The sequence below is a fragment of the Microcebus murinus genome, chromosome 7 (assembly GCF_040939455.1).
Source record: "Microcebus murinus isolate Inina chromosome 7, M.murinus_Inina_mat1.0, whole genome shotgun sequence".
Taxonomy (NCBI): domain Eukaryota; kingdom Metazoa; phylum Chordata; class Mammalia; order Primates; family Cheirogaleidae; genus Microcebus; species Microcebus murinus.
In genome coordinates, this window is record NC_134110.1 from 95,588,818 (window position 1) to 95,613,175 (window position 24,358).

Consider the following 24,358-nt stretch of genomic DNA (forward strand, 5'->3'; position numbering starts at 1 on the left):
ATCACTTGCTCTCCACAATTCTTCACTGCTGGCATGAACAAGCTACTGTTAAGATGGCAAAACTGTGTTGACAGTTTAGGCACATACTTTGATTAATTCTACTGCTTCTTGTTTGAGATATAATAAACTAAACTTGTGATTTGAAATTGGACAATTCATATTTAATGACCTAATATTAAACCCCTTTTGTGTCTTAGTTTCCTCATCTGGAAAATGGTATTTATGATACCTAGCTCACAAGATTTATTTTCAAGATTTAAAAAGGTTTTTACATATAAAACAGAATGCTGCCTGGCATACAGTAAGTATCCAGTATTCAGCTATTGTTATTATTATTCCATATTATGCACCAGAATTTCTAAACCACCATCCCCGTGACTAATGATGACACATCCAGTGAGAGAGAGCTTCCTGTCAGAGCCAGGTGACTATAGAGGTACAGAGACGTGCAGAGGGGAAAATGTGGCTCTTTCCCCTAGGGAAGGCTCGGAATGCCCATTCAGGTTTCCTTGTAATGGCAAGGCCAGAACTTCCAGGCTGCTGGGGTACACAGTTGGGATGCCACAGCAGACAGCAGAACTAGGTATTAAGCGAACAGCCAGGCCCAGCCTTCCCTAAATGGCATGGGAACATATGAACTCCAATCCCCTGTTCCTGTTCCTTACACACTACAGAGGTTCAAAATGGAGGCTTGTGGGAGGATGGCCTGATTGTTCTTAATTCTAGAAATAAAGGAAAACTACATATAAAATATAATGTCCTTAATTTTGTATGGAAAACAAAACAGCAAATACAATACTTAATGGTAAAACACTAGAAGAATTCAAATTACACTGAGAAAAATATAATTTCTTCAACTCAGAAATTGTTCCAGAGATTTTGGTCAAAAATTACAGTAACAAAACTAAGAGGTATAAATATTAGCTAAGGGAAAAAATGTAAGATAAGACTCAACTGTCTACTTAGAACATGCAAAATAATTTAATAATAATGGTGGGGAAAAAAATCTACTCACAATAGCAACAAAATCATAAAACATCAAGTCAAACTTAGAAAAGCATAAAACCTGAATGAACAGAACTATAAAACTTTATTAAAGAGCATTTAAGAAATTCTAAATAAATGAAAACACATATTATGTGTATAAATAGATAATTTCAATACTGTGAAAACAAATCATCTCCAAATTAACTCATAAATTTAATAAAATTCTTTTCAAATTTAAAAGCCTCAGGTTAGGCATGGTGGCTCATGCCTGTAATCCCAGCACTTTGGGAGGCAGAGGAGCGAGCATGTCTCGAGCTCAGGAATTCATGACCAGCCTGTGTAACACAGCAAGACCCTATCTCAGAAAAAAAAAATTAGCCAGGTGTGGTGGCTCATGCCTGTAGTTCCAGCTACTAGGAAGGCTAATGCAGGATGACTGCTTGAGCTCAGGAGTTTGAGGCTACAGTGAGCTATGATCGTACCACTGCACTCCAGCCTTGGCAGCAGAGTGAGAACCTGTCTCAAAAAATTAAATAAATAAAATAAAAACACATTTAAAAGCCTCACTAAAAACTTTGCAACTTGGCAAAATGAAGTTCATCTGGAAAAACAAATGCACAAAAATGATCAATAAAACTTAGAAGACTAACCAATATTAAGTATACTATAAAGTTACCATAACTACCACAGTGTGATACTGCCTCATGAAACAGAAAAAAACCATGAAATAAAGTCAATTTTAGAGCCCCCAAACAGGTTTACTTACATATGGGATTTAGCATATGACAACAGGTACTAGTTCAAACAAGAAAGAATGAATGGCTTATTTAATTAATGGTGTGGGGCCACAAGTTATATAGGGATTAAAGAAAATCATATATATAATCACGTACTAGATGGAATACAAATTTATCATATTAGAAGAATATTTAAGAGAATATATGCAATTTTTGCACAGAGTAGTCTTCTTTAGCAAGGCTAAAAAGCTATAAAGAAAAACATCAATAGATTTGATTAAAAAAAAACTTGTAGAAGGGGCAAAGCCATAACAGGCAATTCAAAGAGGTGACAGAGAAATAGTTCTTAAACATAAAAGAATGCTCAGCCTCAGTAAAAATTAAAGTGATAAGTAAAATAACCATTTTTTTGCCCCTCTGATTCACAAATATTAAAAACATTTATAAGCTTCAGTAGAGGCAAGGGTGAGGTGGAATGAGTACTTTAGTGTATCAGTGGGGAGAGTGCAAATTAGAACAGCTTTGTCTGTTTAGGAATACATTTAAAAACTCTACAAGGTGATAACACACACCAAATTGTTCACGGTCATTGCTAGAGGCCAAAGTTATACATACAGACTATTTAACTTTCTTTGGACTTCTACAATATATTTACAATGATCACACCCTGATAGAAAAATACATCTACATTTTAAAAATCAGCTACATAGACTTTGTGAGATCTTAATTAGATGTTCGAGAGGTCTTTTAAGTTATCATTCTAGTTCTTGGCCATGTTGTTCTAGATAATTCAAGTTACCAGAAAACTGAACCCCAAATAAATGAGGTGTATTTTTTTAACTGACTTCCTGTAGAAAGCCTGATGGAAGTAATGATGCCTCAGTTGAACCACCTTTTCCCCAAGTATACTTTCACTTCCAGTAATCATTTCTTACAGGTTGATTGGTTTAAGGAAGTGCGGGAGATAGGTAGGAAGGTGGAATCAACATATAAATGGCCTAGTTTAGACCAATGCTTGTCAAACTATCCATTAGTAGGCAGTGAAGTAAATGTAGTGGGAATTGGCAGGCTGTAACTAGCATTATTTGTAAACAATATAACTGAATAGTATAAAATAAAGGAATGTGTGCTTTAAGCACTATAATGGTAAATACTGCTTTATGAAGCTTCCTCCCAGCTAGAGAGATAGTATATTCATTTAGCAAATATTTATGGAGTTCCTACTATGTTACCAGGTACTGGGGATACAGTAATAAACGAGAGAGGTAACTCTATGCTGCCGTGGACCTTACTTTATACTGGTGAGAGATAATGTGTTTACCTATATTTACTTGTATAAAAAGTTAAGGAGAAAAATCTAGGTGGAAGGATGAGTATGGGTGTGTGTGTATGTGGGTGTGTACATGTACACCTGTGCTAAGATTCTAGAGAAAAAAATCAGAAACTATTTGGGACATGCTAAGTTTGAGATGCCTACTGGACATCTAAGAAAGATATTATATAAGTAGCTGGAAATATATATGGGGAGGGGCTGACTGGAGCCAGTTCAAAAAGTATGAGTAGAGAGAAATTGGAGATGGAAAATATGGAAAATTCTTTCTGAGAAATTTTGCTAAAATGAGAGAAAAGTTTTAAAAGCTAGAAAAGAAAATGGAGTAATGAAAAATAACCACCAAAACCAGAAAAATTAATGATGTTTAGAAGAAAAAAGAACTACTCAAGCCGGCATCCTTGAATAGGTCTTGGCTATGAAGTTAGAGTTCACCCACAGCAGCAAACAGAAGGCTAAGTTTACAGACACAGTGCAGGGTAGGTGGGTTGAGTGGTGGTGGAAACCTGTAAAAATGCTCTTCTACTTGCCTCTATTTTCTGAGTGAAACAGAAACCAAGGCTATCAGCTGAGGGTGAAGATAGGAAAGGTGCTGTGTGCTTAAAGAGAAAGAAGGTATGATGTAGTTCCACGGGATAGTGAAGAGCAATTGTCAGGCAGTACTAAGGGTTTATTTAAAGTTAGTGTCCCAGAAACTAAAATGAGACTAGTGAACATGGCTCTGTGTTTTTCTCTAGCTATGTCTAGCTATACACATCAGGCATGGAGAATAGACATTTGAATTATTATTATTATTTTTTTTTTTGAGACAGTCTCACTCTGTTGCCCAGGCTAGAGTGCCGTGGCATCGGCCTAGCTCACAGCAACCTCAAACTCCTTGGCTCAAGCCATCCTTTTGCCTCAGCCTCCCAAATACTGGGACTATAGGCATGTGCCTCCATGCCTGGCTCATTTTTCTACATATTTTTAGTTGTCTGGCTAATTTCTATTTCTAGTAGAGACAGGGTCTTGCTCTTGCTCAGGCTGGTCTCAAACTCCTGACCTTGAGCCATCCTCCCGTCTCAGCCTCCCAGAGTGCTAGGATTACAGGCATGAGCCACTGCACCCAGCCAGACATTTGAATTTAACCTATATTTTAGCCACAAGGCTATGATGAAGCAAGAGAGGGACCATGGGACTGAGAGTATATGCAGGAATGATTATAAAGGCATAGTGGTTAGAACTGAAGCTGAGTAAGGAGGAAAGAAAGAACACAAGAGGGGTGAGAGTGAAAAGATGGTAGGATCAATAAATCATAACTCTGATGGGGTAAAAAAAAACTGCTAGCACTAGGAACTATAGAAAGAGAGTTGGAAGGATGGGAGGGCTAGTCAAAGAACCTAATACATAAAACTGAAATTTTGGAGTGGTTCCAGATACTGCTAATGGCAAGGTCTTGGGAGTGATAGCGCGAGTGAGTAGCTGAAGAAGGGTGGAAGCAAGATTCCTGGAGGAGAGAAGTAAAGGAACTGAGAGGTCAGCATGTGTGGGTCTGCGCTCATGTGTGCACAAGACAGACAATATAAAACATACTTCTAGCTGGATAATCAATATTTAAAAGTCATTGCTCCAATGCTTTGTAAACTTTTAATACTCACATGAATCACCTGGAAATCTTGTCAAAATGCAGATTATGATTCAGTAGATTCTTTAACAAGCTCCCAGGCAATTTTGACACTGATCGTCCAGTGCAACAGCCCATGAATCATCCTTTGAGTAGTGATGCTCTAGCTTGGATCTTCAAGGTAATTGTGTCCATGAAACTATTTATAAACTGCTTTACTGATTCATATCTTAATTCTTAGTGGGGTAGACTATTGAAGGGTAAACAGTACTGCAGTCTTTCCTACCTTTTTATGATCTTTTATTTTTTCTTTTCTATCATTTAATACTTTCTTACTCATAACCCAACCTTAAGGTTTTTCACCTTCACCTATTCATCAGGCAAAAGCAAGTATGCAGAGAATCAAGATACTGTCTTATGCCTCTTTTAGCAAACATTCCAATGTTCCTTTTAAAAATATGTGACAATCTGCTAATTGTTTTTCTGTCTGAAAAATAAACTGCTGGGATGGGTGCCCAAAAATGTTAAGTAGGCTTTGTGTCAATGAAGGCAGAAGCATGAATTAACAATCCTCGCTGCCTCTACTGGCCTGCATTTAGCTGTACTAAATGCACTTCGAGCACAGTGTATGTAACTCTACGTAAGTTGCAGTGACAGGAAGGGGTGAGAGGAAGAACAACTGGGTCAGCCTTTACTTTCAAAAATGCTTTTCCATGAAATAAACATCATCATCATCACTGACAATGAATATTAAGCAGCTATCAATATTCTGAGAATAGTTCATTAATCCTGAATAGTTCTGTTTGCTTCAGAGAAATATATAGATATTTTTAAAAGTATCATTATCTAAGGATCCTGAAACATCTTAAATATTGAGCCCCTTTACAAAATTAATGTATGAGCACATTTACATTCATTTTATAGGATCTAAAATAAAATTCCAGTTTAAAAGAAGAGTTCATGGTAACCACCATCTTTATTCTATAATAATGGATTATTTCTAAAGCCACGGTTGGACCATGAGCCCTAACGGTTCCTAAAGAAAAATATGATCACTTTATTAATGTACATTGAATGTAATTTCCCTCCACACACAGCAGGTAAAAGATGGGACTACTTTTATCCTCCATAATATTTACTCTGCCTTTTTAGGAGGAATGGTCTTGATCATAAACAATTAAGTTCTAATGCATGACCCACTAGGAACACTACCACTTACCACCCAAGTTGGTGCTGAGCATTATGTTTAAACTCAATACCTATACGGCTACTCTGGCTGTTTTCCAGCATGTTTTACAGTTCTGTCTTTCCTGTCAACAATATTTCCCCATGAGTATACAAATCTCATTTCTCATAAATGGGGCTACAGTTTGGGCTAAGCACCGTTGTTTAGAAAATAACTTCAGTAAGCAGAGATGTCAAGTAATGGCACACTCTGAAAAGAAGAGAAAGTCTGAAGGCATGGAAAGCACTAGGTATTCAGGAAAGAGTAAGTAGCAAAGACTAGATGGCATATGGTATCCATGTTAGGGAGAAGTAGGAGAGAAAGCGAGAGGCAGCCTGAGAAGAATCATGAAGTCGGTGTTTTATAAGCAGTATTGATTATTGTAGCAGACAGAAGATAAGGACATGATGACTAGCTAGGATAGCTAGGTGTAAGGGAATTATGGTGTAGCTATGTATGACTATTCATCCAAATTACCTCCCACCACAACCAATTTGGTAACTGTTTTTTTTTTGTTGTTTGTTTCTTTGTTTTTGAGACAGGGTGTCACTCTGTTGCCCAGGCTAGAGTGTGATTACAGGTATGAGCCACTGTGCCTGGCCTTGGTAACCATGTTGTACAAAGTGACTCTGGGTCCATGGTCAGAGCCAACAGAACAAGGGGTGAGTGGGCCTGAACCAAGTTGAGCCAATGAACTCTCTTCTCTAGGGAACCTGGAATTGAGTGTAAGAGAATCCTTGCTCTCCTGAATGGGATATGAACTTTAGAGCTATTGATAACGGCCATTTTCCACTACGGAGATAGGGAAATTAAAAACATTGGTTAACAGCTAGAGAAAAATGAAGGAGGCATGAGAAGACAATGAGAGACAATGAGGGAGAAATGGGAGATGAAAAAACAATTTCTGGTGCTCTAAGATGCTCTGGTTCCAGGGTGACCCAGCTGCCTCCCTGCCTTTGGGTTCTGTGGGGCACATCTGAATACTTAAAATGAAAAATTCTCCTTTTGCTTAAGCTGATTTAGGTGGACTTTTGTTATTTACAATCAATTCCAAGAGTTAGAAGGGAAAAAAAAAAAAAAACGATACGCCAGTCAGGGTACAATCAGAAAAACAGAAACTACACTGAAGTACTTAATACGTGCAGAATTTAATGTAGGGAACTGGTTACAGTAAAGGAAGAGGCAAGAAACTCCCAGAAAAGATGGGTAATCAACTCAGAGATTAGCAACAGCAATAAGCTGCTACAACCCCAGGCTGGAAGTACAAAGAGAGACACTGGGGTTATCAGAGTTCAGGAACGAGAACACCAGTGGGCCCTGCCAGGCAGAGGCTGGAGACAGAGCAATGGAGAACATACAATAAACACAGGCTGAGAGAAAAGGACAAAGAGATCCTTGGCTTTTCTTTTCTTTTAGCCTCCAATTTCCTGGTGCCTCCCATCATCAAACTTAGAGTGAAGCCAAGTGGCAGTTACATGAGTTATAGTTTTCCAAACAACTCTTGAGTCTACTCCCCCCTCATCTCTCTCTACAGGTATAGCCTATGCCAACTTCTTACATCAGGCTCAGGCCCATCTTCCTCACTGGGTATGTCATAACAACTTAGACATTTATATGTGAGATTCAATGAAAAGGAAGAATTTGGTTTAGTACCCTATACCAAAAACTGCGTGGCTAGCTGTCTTAGGGCTGAGTCATGCTTACGGTTGGCAACCAAGGTTTCAAACCTACTGAGCAAAGAGCAGATCCTACACAAAAATGAGCTCACAAAGTTAAACAAAGTTATGAGTACCCCTATGAAACAGTATTGCCTGTTTTACCCATCATTCCTGTATATACCTAAAACTATCAAAATTAAAATAGACTATGGATATTCTTATTGACAGTAGTTGCTAATGAAAGATTTCAATATATCTACAAAGTACATGTGGGCTTAGTTAAAAACTATTAATTGATCTAATAATTTGATTCAAAAGCTCTAACTCTGATTTGGTATTTTAAAAATACACAGGACATGAGAATCAATATGCTATAAGTAGTATGTTGATAATATCAATAGAAGACAAGCAGTCAGTGGCTGAAAAGATTCATTGAACAATTGGTTGTACAGAGTAACTAGATTTGCAATTCCCTTTTTTCTTCATATTCGACTAATTTATAACTGTTAAGGAGCTACAGCAACAGAAGAATAATTCAGCTAGGTTCTTCAGCTTTCCAGAATATAAATATAATTTTTAAACTAATAAGAATTCCAAAACATATGATCATCTAAAGTTTTTCATTTTTCACTCATTTTTATTCCTTTGCATATTAATAGAAATAAACAATATCACTATTTTAAACAAACTAATATTTGTTGACAGTTTCTTACCAGTTAATTATATTATTTACTCTTCACAAATGAGGAAACCACAAAATGTCCAATGATAGTTTCTTTTGGTTAATAATTATACATAACACTAGAGCACTTACCATGTGGCCAGGCACTTTATTCCAATGCTTTACATTTAGTAACTCATTTACTGCTCAGAATAACTTGTGTGATTGGGATTACTACAATTCCCTTTGTACAGATAAAGAAACTGAGAGATGGAGTGGTAAGAAAAGGCTTGCCTAGCTAGTTAGTGGCAGAGCCTTCTAAGCAGTCCAGAGTCTCTTCTCTTACTATGATGCTATACCGTCTCCCAGCTGTTTGTTTCATCACTAAATATACAATTGAAAGCTTAAATACTAACATCTAACCATTTTTGCAAAGTTGAATAATATTTATTTTTACTATACATATTTTTTAAAAAGTTATAGAGGCTAAACTCTACATAGCAACAAATCTAGTTTCACTGATTTTGGAATCATCACTAATAGAATGGACCACCTCTAGCATCTTCCACTTAAGACTATCCAAAACTTTCAAAGCTTCCCATCCCTTTTATAAAACTTACCAATAGTAAGGTCGTGTACTGGCTGAAACCTCTTGTCTGTAAACTGTAGCAATAAGCATGATTTACCAACACCTGGAAGATAAAAAAACAAAAACAAAAAAGAATATTAAAAGAAAACTCACAGAAATTAAGAAACACTTTACAAGCATATGGAAAAGAGGTAACCAGGGTTTCCGGTACTCTGAACAACCTACTGTGATTTCTCAATACTCTATAATTTTTTTGGAAATTAGAGGACTGGTGATTTAGGTGGAAGTTATAAAAACATCTAAAATACCTTTTTCACCCTTTTTTACTCATTCAATATTTCAACATGAAAAATAAATGCAGCAGCTAAACTCCTATAAGACAACTAACAAGGTCGCCTTGGTAGCCTCTACCACAGTACTCATTCAGTATAGTTTTTGTGCTCTTCTGTCTTCTGTGTAACAGTGAAAATATTTAAAGCACAGCATTAGTTTATCATACTCCCCTAGAAAGAACAAACAGATAAGCTAGCAGTAAGTATCTGGGATCTACTTTTCTAGAAAAAGCTGCTTGCTCTATTTTCTTACTAATTCATTTCATGAGCAACTGTAATCTGTATTGCATTCCTTCATTCTACTATTGATCTCACTAAGGTCATGAATAACTTCAATCCTAAATTCAAAGAAAAATTCATCCTACTTGCCCTCTAAGGAGCATTGGATATTGAATAACACACCTCTCTCCTACTCATTTTTAAGTCCTGTAAGAAACATTACTCATCTTCACACTAGACTAAGGATGCTTAATTGACAGCATTCTGTACTTCTACAAAACACTAAATGGAGTTATCATTCATTCATTCAATCATTCACTCACTCACTCAAAGTCTTTATTGAATTCTAAGTATGCATTGCACTAAGGACCTGAAGCTGCAGTAGTGCAGAAAACTGATGTGGTTCCTACACATGGAACTTGCAGTCTAGTACAGGTGGAGAAATTAAACAAAACGAATATCCAAATAATATATTGTACATGAATAATTTGAAATAATTATAAGGACTGCAATTTGAAATAAAGTGCTATGAGAAAGAGTAACAAAAGAGACTTAATTTAGACTAAAGGGATGGAGAAAGTCTTTATGAAGAAGTGACACTGAAAACAAACTGGAATTTCAAAACACGTGACATTATTGAGTTTTCTTCTCTGTTATATTACAAAAGGCTCCCAAATCAAACTCATTTTTTCAGAATTTTAAACTCTTTTGAATAGCCTTTTGTGTGTAAGATAGAAGACAAAAGGATAGTTTTTCTACATTAAAAAAGTTTGTTACCGGCTGGGCGTGGTGGCTCATGTTTGTTATCCTAGCACTTTGGGAGGACGTGGCAGAAGGATCACTTGAGGCCAGGAGTTCGAAACCAGCCTGTGCAACATACCGAGACCCCCGTCTCTACAAAATACAAAAAAAATTAACCAGGCGTGGTGGAGCGTGCCTGTAGTCCTAGCTACTCAGGAGACTGAGCCAGGAGGATCACTTGAACCCAGAAGTTTGAGGTTGCAATGAGCTACACTAACACTATTGCACTCTACCCCTGGTGACAGAGCATAACTCTGTCTCAAGAAGAAAGGGGGGGGGAATGAAATAAACAAAAATCCCTTTCCCACTCTAGCAATATATATCACTCTAGCAATATCAATCTTATTCTGATAAAATGCTGGTTAAATACAGAAAATGCTTACTCTTTGGTTCCTCACTTCAAGACTCCATATTCTCCATATTACTTATTTATTTATTATTTAAAAGAGACAGGCTCTCCCTGTTCCCCAGGTTAGGCCAGGCTATTCTCAAACTCCTGAGCTCAAGGAATCCTCCTGCCTCACCCTCCCAAGTAGGCGGGACTATAGATGTGCACCAGCTTGCCCAGCTTCCATATTCTTCTAAAAATTTTTGACAGGCAATAACTGTACTTACTTATGGGGTATGGAGTGATATTTTGATATATATATAGAATGTATAATGATCAAATCAGGGTAATTAGCATATGCAATCACCTGAAACATTTATCCCTTTTTTGTATCTGTTGGAAACATTTAAAATCCTCTCTTCTACCTATTTAAAAATATAATAAATAATAAGTATATCATATATAATTAACTACAGTCACCCTATAGTATTACAGAACAGAACATGTTCATCCTATCTAGCTGTAACTTTGTATCCATTAGTCCAGCTGTCCCTATCTTCTCCTTTGCCCTAGCCTTCCCTAGGACCTCTAATAACCACAATTCTACTCTTTACTGCTATGAGCTCAACTTTTTTAGCTCCCACATATTACAGATACGAGAATGTTCAGTATTTTTCTGTGCCTGCTTATTTCACATAACGTAATGTCCTCCAGATTCATCCATGTTGCTGCAAATGACAGGATTTCATTCTTTTTTTTTAGGGCTGAATATATGCCATGGTGAAATTATATACCACATTTTCTTTATTCATTCATTTGTTGATGGACACAGGTGATTCCATATCTTTGCTAATGTGAATACTGCTGTGATAAACATGGGAGTGCAGATAATCTCTTTGAGATACTGATTTCCTTTGAATAAATACCAACAGTGGGATTGCTGGATCATATAGTAGTTCTATTTTTAGTTTTCTGAAGAACCTGCATACTGTTACATAGCGACTGTACTACTTTCCACCAATAGTGCATAAGAATTCCTCCACATCTTTACCAGCATTTTGTTTGTCTTGATTACAGTCATTCTAACTAGGGTGAGATGCTATGTCACTGCGGTTTTGATTTATATTTCCCTGATGATCAGAGAGATGTTAAGCATTTTTTCATATATTGGTTGGCCATTTGTGTGTGTTCTTTTGAGAAATGTCTATTTAGAATCTTTGCCCTTTTAAAATCAGATTATGTGGGGGTTTTTGATGTTGAGTTGTTTGAGTTCATTGTATTTTCTAGTTATTAATCCCTTGTCAGATGAATAGTTTGCAAATATTTTCTCCCATTCTATAGGTTGTATCTTCACTCTATTGACTGTTCCTTTGCTGTACAGAAGCTTTTTAGTTTGATATAATCCCGTTTGCCTATTTTTGTTTTGTTCTCTGTGCTTTTGAAGTCTTATCTATAAAATCTTTGCCCAGACCAATATCTGGAACTATTTCCCCTATATTTTCTTCCCATAGTTTTACAGTTTTGTATCTCACACCTAAATCTTTAATCCATTTTGAGTTAATTTTTGTATATGGTGAGAGATAGAGTAGTTTCATTCTGCATGTGGATATCCAGTTTCCCCTAGCACCATTTACTGAAGATAAATAAATACATTTGTGCCCATCAACTATATCTATATAATTTTTTGGCTTATAACATCCTTGAAAATGATCTCTTCTGGTTTGTCAGGCTATAACTATCTCCTTGATAATCTTAATTCTGTGACAACCACTGTTCATCTTCCACGTAACCCTGAAATACTGGCAGTTTTCCTTACCACCCCACTTTAGTTACCTTTTTTTCATTTGAGAGGACTAACCCAGTCCCATAGCCTCAATCTACTTCTTTTCTTTTTAATTTTATTTTAACGGATTTAGAGGGTACAAATGGCTTTTTGTTACATGGATGAATCATACAATGAAGTCTAGGCTTTTAGTGTAACCATTACCTGGATAGTGTACATTGTACCCAATACATACTTTTTATACTGCACTTCCCTTTCACCCTCCCCCTTCTGAGTCTCCAACATCCATTATGTCACTCTGTATGACCACGCATACCCATTGCTTAGCTCCCATTTATAAGTGAGAACATATGGTGTTTGGTTTTTTTGTTCTTGGGTTACTTCACTTAGGATAATGGTCTCCAAATCCATCCAAGTTGCTGCAAAAGACATTTCATTCTTTTTCATAGTAGTATTCTATGGTGTGTGTGTGTGTGTATATATATATACACACACCTCAGTATTTCCTAATCTCTGGAATTATTTCCCAATGGATCACACAAGAAACTCAGAACCATGCTTAATTCCTCCTCCTCTTTTATCATCCACTGCTAATTATTCATCAATCTCATCAATTCTTTCAGAAATGTCTTCATGAATTTCATGCTGAATATAATACTGTTTTGTGATTTTAAATGTCTCAAAATGGAGTCACTTGTGACAAATGACTCAATCTATAGCGAAACTGTTGATCCCTTAAGGAGATAAATATGTATAGTAGGCTGAGGTAATAATACCTGTTGTGGCCAAGGACCCCTGAGATCAGACAAGAAAGTAAATTTAAAAGGCAGTTTAGATAATGGCCATGAACACTCCTGCACAGGGCCATGAAAACAGTAAAGAAACTAACCATGGCCAAAACACCTGTAGAAGTTCTGTTTGTGAGAATGCTGAGGCCTTTTTTTTTGAGATGGAGTCTCACACTGTTGCCCTGAGTGGAGTGCTGTGGCATCAGCCTAGCTCACAGCAACCTCAAACTCCTGGGCTCAAGCGATCCCCCTGCCTCAGCCTCCTGAGTAGCTGAGACTACAGGTGAATGTCACGACACTCAGCTAATTTTTCTATTTATAGTAGAGATTGGGTCTTGCTCTGGCTCAGGCTGGACTTGAACCCCTGAGCTTAACTGATCTTCCTGCCTCGACCTCCCAGAGTGCTAGAATGTGTGAGCCACCAAGCAAGACCTGAGACCGGCAGTGGCTGCCATAAGTTCTGTCAGGAGAATTGTAACAACCCCCCGGCACACACACACCTACCCCACCCACCCCTTTGGAGTCCTGAGGAAAATCTGGACTCAGATATCAGGTTTGTCAGTCAGTGTATTGGTCTGAGCTATCCGCTGTTGTTTGTTTTTCCTCTTTCTTCTTATTTTCTGTGTTAAATATATTTGTACAACTGTTAGTTTGTAAAGGTCTCATAACAGTGAATTCAAAAGCATTTCATTGGCCACTGAGTTATCATTAACCACAACTTGGCTGATTCAAACCTGACCCAATAGGTGCCTTACCCTTTTAACCCTCAGTGCTCTAGTTCTCGTTCTCAACAAGATCTGATGTTTTTGTCTCATACTTTCTTTCTTTGAGACAAGGTCTTGTTCTGTTGCCCAGGCGAGACTGCAGTGGCATCATCATAGCTGACTGCAACCTCAAACTCCTGGGCTCAAGTGAATCCTCCTGCCTCAGCCTCCCAAGTAGCTGGGACTACAGGAACATGCCACTATGCCCAGCTAGTTTTTTATTTTTTGTAGAGATGGGGGTCTCACTATTGTCCAGGCTGGTCTTAAACTCCTGGCTTCAAGTGATCCTCCTGCATTGGTCTCCTAAAGTGCTAGGATTACCACTATGAGCCACCTCACCTGGCCATCCTTTCTAACCTATTTTATAAACCACTGTGAAAAGTTTTGCTAAAATGCAGATGTGATTAACTCACTCTTCTCATGTTATATTGCCTAAAATATAAAAATTCAAGCTTTCCAAAACAGAAAACAAGGTCCTTTGCATTTGAGCTAAAATGATTACTCCAATAGATCATACTATCATAACACAGTCTAGAGACTCTATACTTAAATACAAATAAACCATCCTTTGAAAATGATACCATGTTCTTTCCCTGGTACCTTTTATCAGGGAACATTTCACTCCCTGGAAAATCTAAATTCATGCTTTAAGACCCAAGTCAGGAATTCCTATAGTCTCTCCATTAAAGCATTCCTGTTTCAAAGATTCTATCAATCCTCAAGCAAAACTAATGGTGTACTAGCCTCTACAATCCCATATACCAGTAAATTAACCAATTTCAGCCCTAGATTCCTGTAATACTTCATATATGCCTTAAAAATGACCCTGCTTAGAATCTCAGCTCTGTCATTGATTAGTTAGGTCCTCCCTAGTTATTTAAGCAAACACTCATATGGGTGTTGCTATGAAGACATAGTAGATGTAATTAAAATCTGTTATCAGTTGACTTTAAATAGGGAGATAGTTCTAGATAATCAGGGTAGGCCAGATTCAACTGTTAAAAGACTAAAAAAAGGACTGAGGCCTCCCTAAGAGAAGAAATAATTCCATCTGTGGACAGCAACTTCAGGGATGCTTGTGGGTTACAGCCTGCCCTACTGGATTTCAGACTTGCTTGTCCAGTCCCCACAATCACATAACCAAATAAACTAATCAATTTCAATCTCAATCTCTATCTATAGATACCCACATCCCACTGGCTCTACTTCTCTAGTTAGACACTGACTCTTAAAGACAACCATTACTACCCAAAAAGCACAGCACGTAGAATAGGAAAGCTTGCAAATAAAAACTATTCCTTTTATTAATAATATCACAATGCTTTATAGGTGTACCCATGACAGAATCTGATCCCCAACAGAACATGAGTTTATTAAGACAAAGACCACATTCAACAATGTATCCCCCACATAACAAGTACAAAGCAAGCCTCTCTCTGTCCTAACCTTTCTTACTAGAAATCTTGTCTAAGTTGTTAACTGATCAAGAGGAGAAAATTTACACATATAGCTAATTCTGTATTGTCCTTATACCTCAGAAACATGGCTGTCTGGGAGGGGTTATAACTAACTGTAACTTTGCACAGATTATTTAATCTTTTTGGACATAATTTTACTTGATGTACAGAGAATCAAGCCATAGTTGGCCCTGATGATTTATCACTTAGAGATTTAAAATTTTAATAATGCTTTCTTTTCATGGATAAACTTAAAGTTAACAACTGAATATTTGTTTAAATCTAAATGAAGAAGAATGAATCCATCATGCCACAAAGTAAAGTAATATGAAGAGGGTAACAGAGAATTTTTTCCTACAACTTATAAATGTGATAGGTCAGATTCTTGTGTTGGAATACAACACAATGTCACCAAGTGGTAAGCTCAACGTTAAACAGATCTGTACCTCCAGAAAGAAGGGCCAATCCTTATTTTATGATTGAGCATGCTAACTTGAAACTTTAAGACAATTTTTACTGCATTTTAAAAACTAAGAGCACGGTCCTTGCCTGTGAGAGTGGCCACTGCGTTGGTGCTCTGGGGCTTGGACCCTGGCTAGCCAGAAAATAAATCTCCTCTTGTGTGATTGCATCCTCGCTGTCTCTGCTTTTCTGTCCGGTGGGGCTGTGGAAGGTCGGTCCCTAACATTTGGGGGCTCGTCCGGGATTTGCCTTCCCCACAGACTACCGGATAGAACTCAGGGCTGAGGGAGGAGTGTGAAAATCCACCCTGGACTAGCCGGGTGTGGTGTTAGGCAAGGGACGCGGAATCCCCTTGCAGGACCCCGAATCAGGACGCCGGCACAGGACCTAGGCGGACACGCTGGTGGGTCACCGGTAGGAGCCAGGCGGAGACGTCCTCTGGCCCCGTTTGGACTCCGGAGCTGACCTTGTAGCCAAGGGCTCGGTCAGGAGGAGACTGGGGAGTAGGTCTGGACTAGGTTAGGTTGTCTGTTTACCTCACCGTCCACTTGTCTGTTGTCTGCTTTGTTTGTCGCCGGCTTTCTGTGTTTGTGTGTGTGTGTGTGAGTGTGACATCTCTCATTGGCTTGTTGGAGTCTCTGGGTTCTATGGTTTTAGCCCGAGAACCCATCAGGGTTGCATGGGTTTTCAGGCTGGGGCCGTGGAATTAGGGGACCCACGAAAAGATCCGCAGGGGCGACTAGAACCTCCAGGTGAGTATTCCCCTGCATGGGCTGGCAGCACACAGTGTATCTCCTGCCACCCGTGCCAGGAGTGGCTATGCGGGAGGGGCACGGCCGTTACCTCCGTAGGGAGTGAAAGGCTAGGGATTCAGATCCTTGTCCCCAGTACCCCAACTGCAGAATATCGGTTTGCACATCTGCCTATTATTGACTAGCCATGGGACAGGCTCTAACAACGCCGTTGTCCATCCTGGTGAGCCATTTTAAGGATGTCAGGGCAAGGGCACACAACCTGTCCCTGGAGGTCAAGAAGGGAAAGTTTGTTACCCTTTGTGAGGCCGAGTGGCCCACATTTGGAGTGGGGTAGCCCAGGGAGGTCTCGTTTGATGCCTCCTTGATCGAAAAAGTAAAAGGGGTGGTATTTGGCCACCACGGCCACCCTGATCAGATCCCCTATATCGTGGTCTGGCAAGACTTGGTTCTAGACCCGCCACCCTGGCTGAAGGCCCTCCTACCTGCCCCGAGGGGAAAGGCGGAAGTTCTGGCAGTTAAAGAGGCCAGAAAGGAGAGGGCACGCGGTCCGCGGTCCGTTGGGACGCCAGTGTTGCCAGACTCCAATCTCCGAGAATCTGAGAGACCTAATTAATCTTTTAGACTCTGTTCTTTTTACTCATCAGCCCGCCTGAGATGACTGCCAGCAGTTGCTTAAGGTGCTCTTCACAATGGAGGAAAGAGAAAGGATTCAGGGGGAGGCACGGAAGCTGGTTCCCGGGGAGGACGGCAGACCTACTACAAACCCGCCAACCATCGACCAAACTTTTCCCCTTGAACAGTCGCTTTGGGACTACAATGAGGCTGAAGGTAGGGAGCGTCTCCGGGTCTACCGCCAGATTCTGATGGCCAGTCTCCATATGGCGGTGCGAAAGCCGACCAATTTGGCCAAGGTAGGAGATGTTCGTCAGGGGCCAGAGAGCCCGGCAGCATACTTAGAGAGGATCATAGAGGCCTTCCGGCAGTACACCCCCATAGATCCCACAATGGAGGAGAGTAAGGCAGCTGTTATGATGGCGTTTGTCAATCAGGCGGCCCCCGACATTAGGCGCAAGGTGCAGAGAATAGATAGATTGGGCGAGAAGACTCTGCAGGACCTGTTAGAAGTGGCAGAGAAGGTCTATAACAATAGAGAGATGCTAGAAGAGAGGTTAGAGAGGATCAGGATAGAAGATAGAAAATTCCAAGCTGGGGAAGCACAGAAAGCAAACAGAGATGGCTAAAATCTTGCTAGCCGCCACAAGAGGGGGGCAGATAGGGTCAGAGGATAGGGAAAGGCCCCAGCGGGAAAGGCTAGGCAAGGATCAATGTGCCAATTGCAAAGAGCATGGACATTGGGCCTGAGAGTGCCCCAAAACAAAGGGGGACAAAGACTTGGAGGTCCTGAAAAAGTCATGGTTGCAGGACAGGTGATAGATGAATAGGGAAGATGGGGTTCGGTCCCCCTCCCCAAACCTAGGGTAACTTTGCAAGTGGAGGGGAACCCAGTCAGCTTCCTCATAGATACAGGAGCAGAACATTTGGTACTAACGGAAGACACAGGAAAATTGTCCAGTAAGACCAGTTGGGTGCAGGGGGCAACAGGAGCCAAACTATATCGGTGGACCACGTGGCAGAGATTGGATTTGGGTTCAGGACAAATGAGTCATGCCTTTATGGTCATCCCTGAGTGCTCCACGCCGCTACTGGGAAGAGACATTCTTACCAAGCTTAAGGCTCAAATTCATTTTGAAGAAGAGGGAGTAATAATAACTGATAATAAAGGCAATCTCATCAACAGCCCCCGGGTCACTCAGATCCTGACCCTGACACAGGCAGATGAATATAGACTGTACTAGCCCACAAAAAGCAGAGAGGAAGGCATGGAGCAATGGCTCTGTGTATTTCCCATGGTGTGGGCTGAGACAGGGGGCACAGGATGGGCAAAACACCAGCCGCCTCTTTACGTTGAGTTAAAACCCGGAGCCGAGCCAGCCCAAGTCAGACAGTACCCCATGTCCCAGGAAGGCAGAGTGGGAATTACACCCCACATTCAGAGACTCCTGGACAGTGGGATTCTCCGGAAATGCCAGTCGGCCTGGAACACCCCCCTGTTGCCGGTGAAGAAACCGGTGGGGTAAGGACTATAGGCCTGTGCAAGACCTCAGGGAAGTCAATGCAAGGGCCCTGGATATCCACCCTACAGTCCCTAACCCCTATACTTTGTTGAGCTCTCTCTCTCCCACGCTGTCTTGGTATACTGGCCTAGACCTAAAGGATGCCTTCTTTAGCCTGGCGGTGGCGACACGCAGCCAGGAGATTTTCGCCTTTGAGTGGCAGGATGACAGAGAGGAATTCATGGGCAGCTGATGTAGAGGAGACTGCCCCAGGGGTTTAAAAACTCACCTACCCCGTTCAACGAGGCCCTCCATGATGACCTTGGGTTTTCGGAAAAGGCTCGACCTCTGTATGAAGGGTGTAGGGCGGGGCAAGCATGGGAGTGGACTGTGCAAATGGAAGACGCTTTTCTGGCCCCGAGGGCAGCCATGCTGGAAGCCCCGGCCCTAGCACTCCCTGATCCTACAAAAGAGTTTCACCTGTTCATAGACGAGAAGAGGGGAAATAGTCAAGGGAGTACTCACGCAGGCCCTGGGACCCTGGAAGAGACCGGTGGCGTACGTGTCAAAAAAAAACTAGATCCGGTGGTGGTGGGGTGGCCAGTGTGTTTGCGAATTATCACGGCCAGGGCCCTGTTGGTCAAAGATGCTGATAAGCTCACCCTAGGGCAGCAGCTGCAGATCACCACCCCGCACGCCATAGAGGGGGTTCTGAAGCAGCCACTGGGACGGTGGATCACAAATGCGAGGCTGACTCATTACCAAGGACTTTTGCTGGACGCACCCCGCATCGAGTTCCGGGCCCCTGCCGCCTTGAATCCGGCTACGCTTCTGCCAACCCCCGATGCAGCCGTACCTGAATGTGATTGCCTTGAGATCCTAGCCGAGACCCAGACGACCCGTAGAGACTTGGAGGATTGCCCCCTTCCAGGTAGCGACCTGACCTGGTTCACGGACGGAAGCAGTTTCATCCGGGACGGACGCAGGTACGCAGGGGCAGCCATAGTAGATGACCAAGGTAAACTTATCTGGGCGGCACACCTTCCGCAAGGGACATCTGCTCAGAAGGCAGAACTAATAGCACTGACGGAGGCTCTTAGCTGGGCCCGAGGAAAAAGGCTGACGGTGTACACTGACAGCTGCTTTGCCTTTGGGACCATGCACATACATAGGGCCCTCTACAGGGAAAGGGGCTTCATCATGGCAGAGGGAAAGGAAATTAAGCACATGCCTGAAATACTCCACCTACTAGAGGCTGTTTTGCTGCCAAAGGCAGTAGCGGTAGTCCGTACCCCGGGACACCAGAGCGGGAATTCCGTGGAAGCACGGGGCAATCGGAGAGCAGACGCTGAAGCTAAGAAGTCTGCAGAAGACACTCCGCAGCCAAACATCCTGCACCTTAGCCTGCCACCCCCAGGCATGGGATGGTTGCCTCCTCTGCTGGACTATTCCAGTGTAGATGAGGTCTGGGCCTCAGAGCAGCTACGTGAAGATGGCTGGTTGCGGGACGAAGGGCATCGCCTAATAGTGCCAGAACTCTTAGGACACCACCTTTTAGAACACCTGCATCAGACCACACATCTAGGGAAGAGAAAGATGCTGCAACTGCTGGACACTGCTCAACTAAGGTTCAAGTCACAAGGACGGGTTCCAGATGATATCGTCAAAAGTTGCCGAGCCTGTCAGGTCATGCAGCCGGGGAGGACCAGAGGGACCCATGCAGGTACGAGGGAAAGGGGGAGGCAGCCAGGACTATTTTGGGAAGTGGATTTCACAGAGGTCAAGCCTAGAAAATACGGGTACCGATATTTACTGGTCATGGTAGATATGTTTTCCAGATGGGTAGAAGCCTTCCCTACGACAGGAGAAACAGCTTTGACAGTAGCTAAGAAAATATTAGAAGAAATAGTCCCCAGGTATGGACTGCCAGAAGGGATAAGATCAAATAATAGACCTGTGTTTATCTGTCAGGTTAGTCAAGGGCTGGCCCAGGCTATGGGGATAGATTGGAAATTACATTGTGCATATAATCCCCAGAGCTCTGAGCAGGTAGAGCTAATGAATAGAACAATAAAGGAGACCCTGACTAAATTGGCCCTGGAGAATGGCAGAGACTGGGCGACCCTCCTTCCCTTCGCCCTGTTCCGAACCCGGAATACCCCTTACCACTTGGGTTTAACCCCTTTTGAAATCACGTATGGCACACCCCCTCCTGTAGTTCCTAAGATGAGCCCTGAGGCTCTTCTGGGACATCCCAAAGAAGTGTTGCAAGCGGTGCAGGCTCTGCAACGTGTCCACAGTCAAGTATGGCCAGGCCTCCGTGCTATCTACTGGCCTGAGGAGGAGGGTGCCGGACACCGTTTCACCCACACCAGCAGGGGATTGGGTGTGGGTGAAACGGCATAACAACAGAACCCTCGAGCCGAGGTGGAAGGGCCCCTATCAAATTATTCTTGTTACCCCCACTGCTCTTAAGGTCGATAGAATAGTAGCGACCTGGATACACCACTCCCACGTGAGACCTGCTAATAAAAAGACCAGGAGCGGTGCCAGGACCAGTGGAAAGCAACTGCAGACCCGAGGAATCCTCTGAAGACCAGACCTGACCCGCGTGGCGGCGACAGCCGAGGACTGCTGACCCAGACTTGGACTGGGGTTGTGGCATCTAAAGATTGAACTGGGTGACAACATGGACGAGTCGCGGTGGGGGTTGGTTGTTGTGTTTTTGGGATGTTGTGTTTTTGGTCTAATGTTTTTGGGATGGAGACCTACAGCTATACTTACCGCCCCGAACCCCCACCAACCCCATAACCTTACATGGGTCTAAAGATTACCGTATAATGGTGTTAGTGTTCCCAAAAATAATATGCCACACTGAGGAGACAATGTATGAGGGCATAGTAGGGCGAAGAGTCACCAACCTAATTTTTAAAAGAGAAAGAAAGAGCCCTTCACAGCCATAACCCTGGCTACTCTTTTGGCTTAGGGGCAATAGGAGCAGGAACTAGTATCTCTTCTCTGGCAATGCAGCAAAGAGGGTTTAATACTCTGAGGACAGCTGTTGAAGATATTGCAAGGATAGAAGACTCAATTTCACACCTAGAAAAGTCACTAACCTCCCTATCCGAGGTAGTGCTCCAGAACCAGAGGGGGTTAGATCTAGTATTCCTCCAGCAAGGAGGACTGTGTGCTGCCCTCAAAGAAGAATGTTGTTTCTATGCAGACCATACGGGAGTTGTTAGAGAATCTATAGCTAAGGTCAGGGAAGGGCTTGCCTGCTGCAAACGGGAATATGAACAGCAAGCAGGTTGGTTTGAGTCTTGGCTTAACAGTTCCCCCTGGTTAACAACGCTACTATCCACCCTACTAGGCCCACTCATTATGCTAATCTTAGTCCTTACTTTCGCGCCATGTGTAATTAATAGACTAGTAGCTTTTGTGAAAGAACGGATAAACACTGTCCAGCTACTAGTACTGCAACAACAATATCAGCAGCTATGGTCAAGTGCTATAGAACTAGAGCACCTAAGAGACCTTGAGGACGAGCAAGAGTGCTCGTCTGCTACCTAGAGAAAGGGGGGAATGTAGGGCAGAGGAATTTGTAGGATAGAGGAAGGCCAGAGGAATTCTTCCAATTGTCGGGAATTTACTTGGGTGGGGCAATGAGCTAACCGCAAACCTTTGCTTCTGGTCATTGCTTGCTTGCTACACCGCTGTAAGGGGAATTATGGGATGAGGTCATTGAAGCATGGGCAACTGGCCCATCAGGCAATAGAGGGCAACCAACCCGCCAATTATTTCAAAAGGCAATAGTGGGCAACCAATCATTTTAAAGGTCAACGCATGATCCATGCGTAGTCTGCTTGTGCGCAGCTTGTGCACCATGGGGATAAAAGGCATGCCGTTGTTCCCGTCGGGGTCCTTGCCTGTGAGAGTGGCCACTGCGTTGGTGCTCTGGGGCTTGGACCCTGGCTAGCCAGAAAATAAACCTCCTCTTGTGTGATTGCAAAAAAAAACCAAAAAAAACTAAGAGCACTCCTGTGTTTAACCAGATTACTGTATTAGGCTGGTTTTTAAGTGCTCTGTTATATTATGACCTTTCCATAGTTAAAATAATTAAATAAGTCATGTTTTCGTACGTTAAAGTTAAATGCAAGTCCTAATTCAATAGGCTGAAGGCACGTCAATGCTCAGATCAAGTGGCCAACCTTTTTGAGAACTTCTATCTTAACTGTAACACTAGTCTGATAATGCAGAAAGGACCCATTTTACCAAAATGCCATGCTTTCTATATTTGAAAAACACTCTAAATTGAGGCTACACCTTAAAATGAATCTTTAGAACTTATATTATCTGGAAAACCTTATAAAGACAAAATAGTAATCTCAGCACAAGAAATGACTTAATTTCTGTTCAAATATGATGCTTTCTTTAAATAATTTTCCTTGATTTTTCTTGAGTGAAAAACATAGCCTTTAAAATGAAACCATTAAAATAGGAATCAAAATTTCATAGTAAATAGGAATCAAAAATCTTTGATTAGACTTCATCTTAAAAAAGCTATATAATATTAAAATAAATAAAACAAAATAAAGTTTAACTTATTATAACTACACCCTGAAAAAAATGTTTTTTAAGTTAGAGGCTTTTGGTTACATGCATACTTCACAGGACACCCTTAATGTTTGCCCTTTTTGTAGCATTATAAATAAAGTAAAATTGACAAAAATTTCCACCAGTTTTCCCAACAGCCTCTCTTAATTCTTGATATTCCAAATTCTTTTAAAGCGTATATTGTATCTTTCCTCTTCTTTAGCTGTTCAGTAGCCTAAATGTCAGACCCCATTCAACAAAGGCATTACATGGAATTCAAGCAGTGCTCCAACATTTCCACATACTTGATGAATCCTACGTATTTTGTGGGATTTGCAACTGATTCAGCATTTATATATGTTGATTTTCCTGGAGGGAGACATTTAGAAAAGATAATTAAATGAAGAATAGTTTTTAAGTGGCCAATGAATATTTTCATGTTATTATGATATTATTAGGAACTTTAAAACACTAAAAATTATCATCCTCAACAACAGATAAAATTTATATAGACCTTATCTTATGCCAGACACTGTTCTGAGCACTTTACATATGTCAACTCATTTAATGCCTGGAACAATATTGTTATGGTTAAGATTTCTGAAGCCACAGTCCATGACACCAATCCCAGCTCTGTCAATCACTACTGACAGAACCTCAAATTACAGATGGTCATCAATTTACCATGTGATTAAATCCTGATAAGCCCATTGTAAACTGAAAACATCATATGTAAAAAATGTATTTGTCACCGTCAAATTGGAACTAATTGATCAATACGCACGTGCACATATAGAAATAACACTCACTGGAAATCAAGCAAGTGGGAGTGGGGAGAAAGGATAGGTAAATTCATACCTAACAGGTACAATAACGTAGACTCAAACTGTACAAAAGCAATTTATGTAACCAAAATGTTTGTACCCCAGAATATACTGAAATAAAAAAAATTTAAAAAGATAAAATATTGCCGGGCGTGGTGGCTCACGCCTGTAATCCTAGCACTTTGGGAGGCCGAGACGGGCGGATTGCTCAAGGTCAGGAGTTCGAAACCAGCCTGAGCGAGACCCCATCTCTACCAAAAGTAGAAAGAAATTAATTGACCAACTAAAAATATACATACAAAAAATTAGCCGGGCATGGTGGCGCATGCCTGTAGTCCCAGCTATTTG

At 41.2% G+C, this 24,358-nt stretch overlaps 1 protein-coding gene across 1 annotated transcript in view; it reads right to left on the minus strand.

Annotated features, from left to right (window-relative positions):
• RAB2A (RAB2A, member RAS oncogene family) overlaps nt 1-24,358 on the minus strand; it is a 108,791-nt gene that overhangs the window by 51,615 nt on the left and 32,818 nt on the right. The window contains exon 2 of the mRNA XM_012738648.3: nt 8,822-8,893. Within this exon, the coding sequence (XP_012594102.1) occupies nt 8,822-8,893 (72 nt within the window). The remainder of the gene's footprint in view (nt 1-8,821; nt 8,894-24,358) is intronic.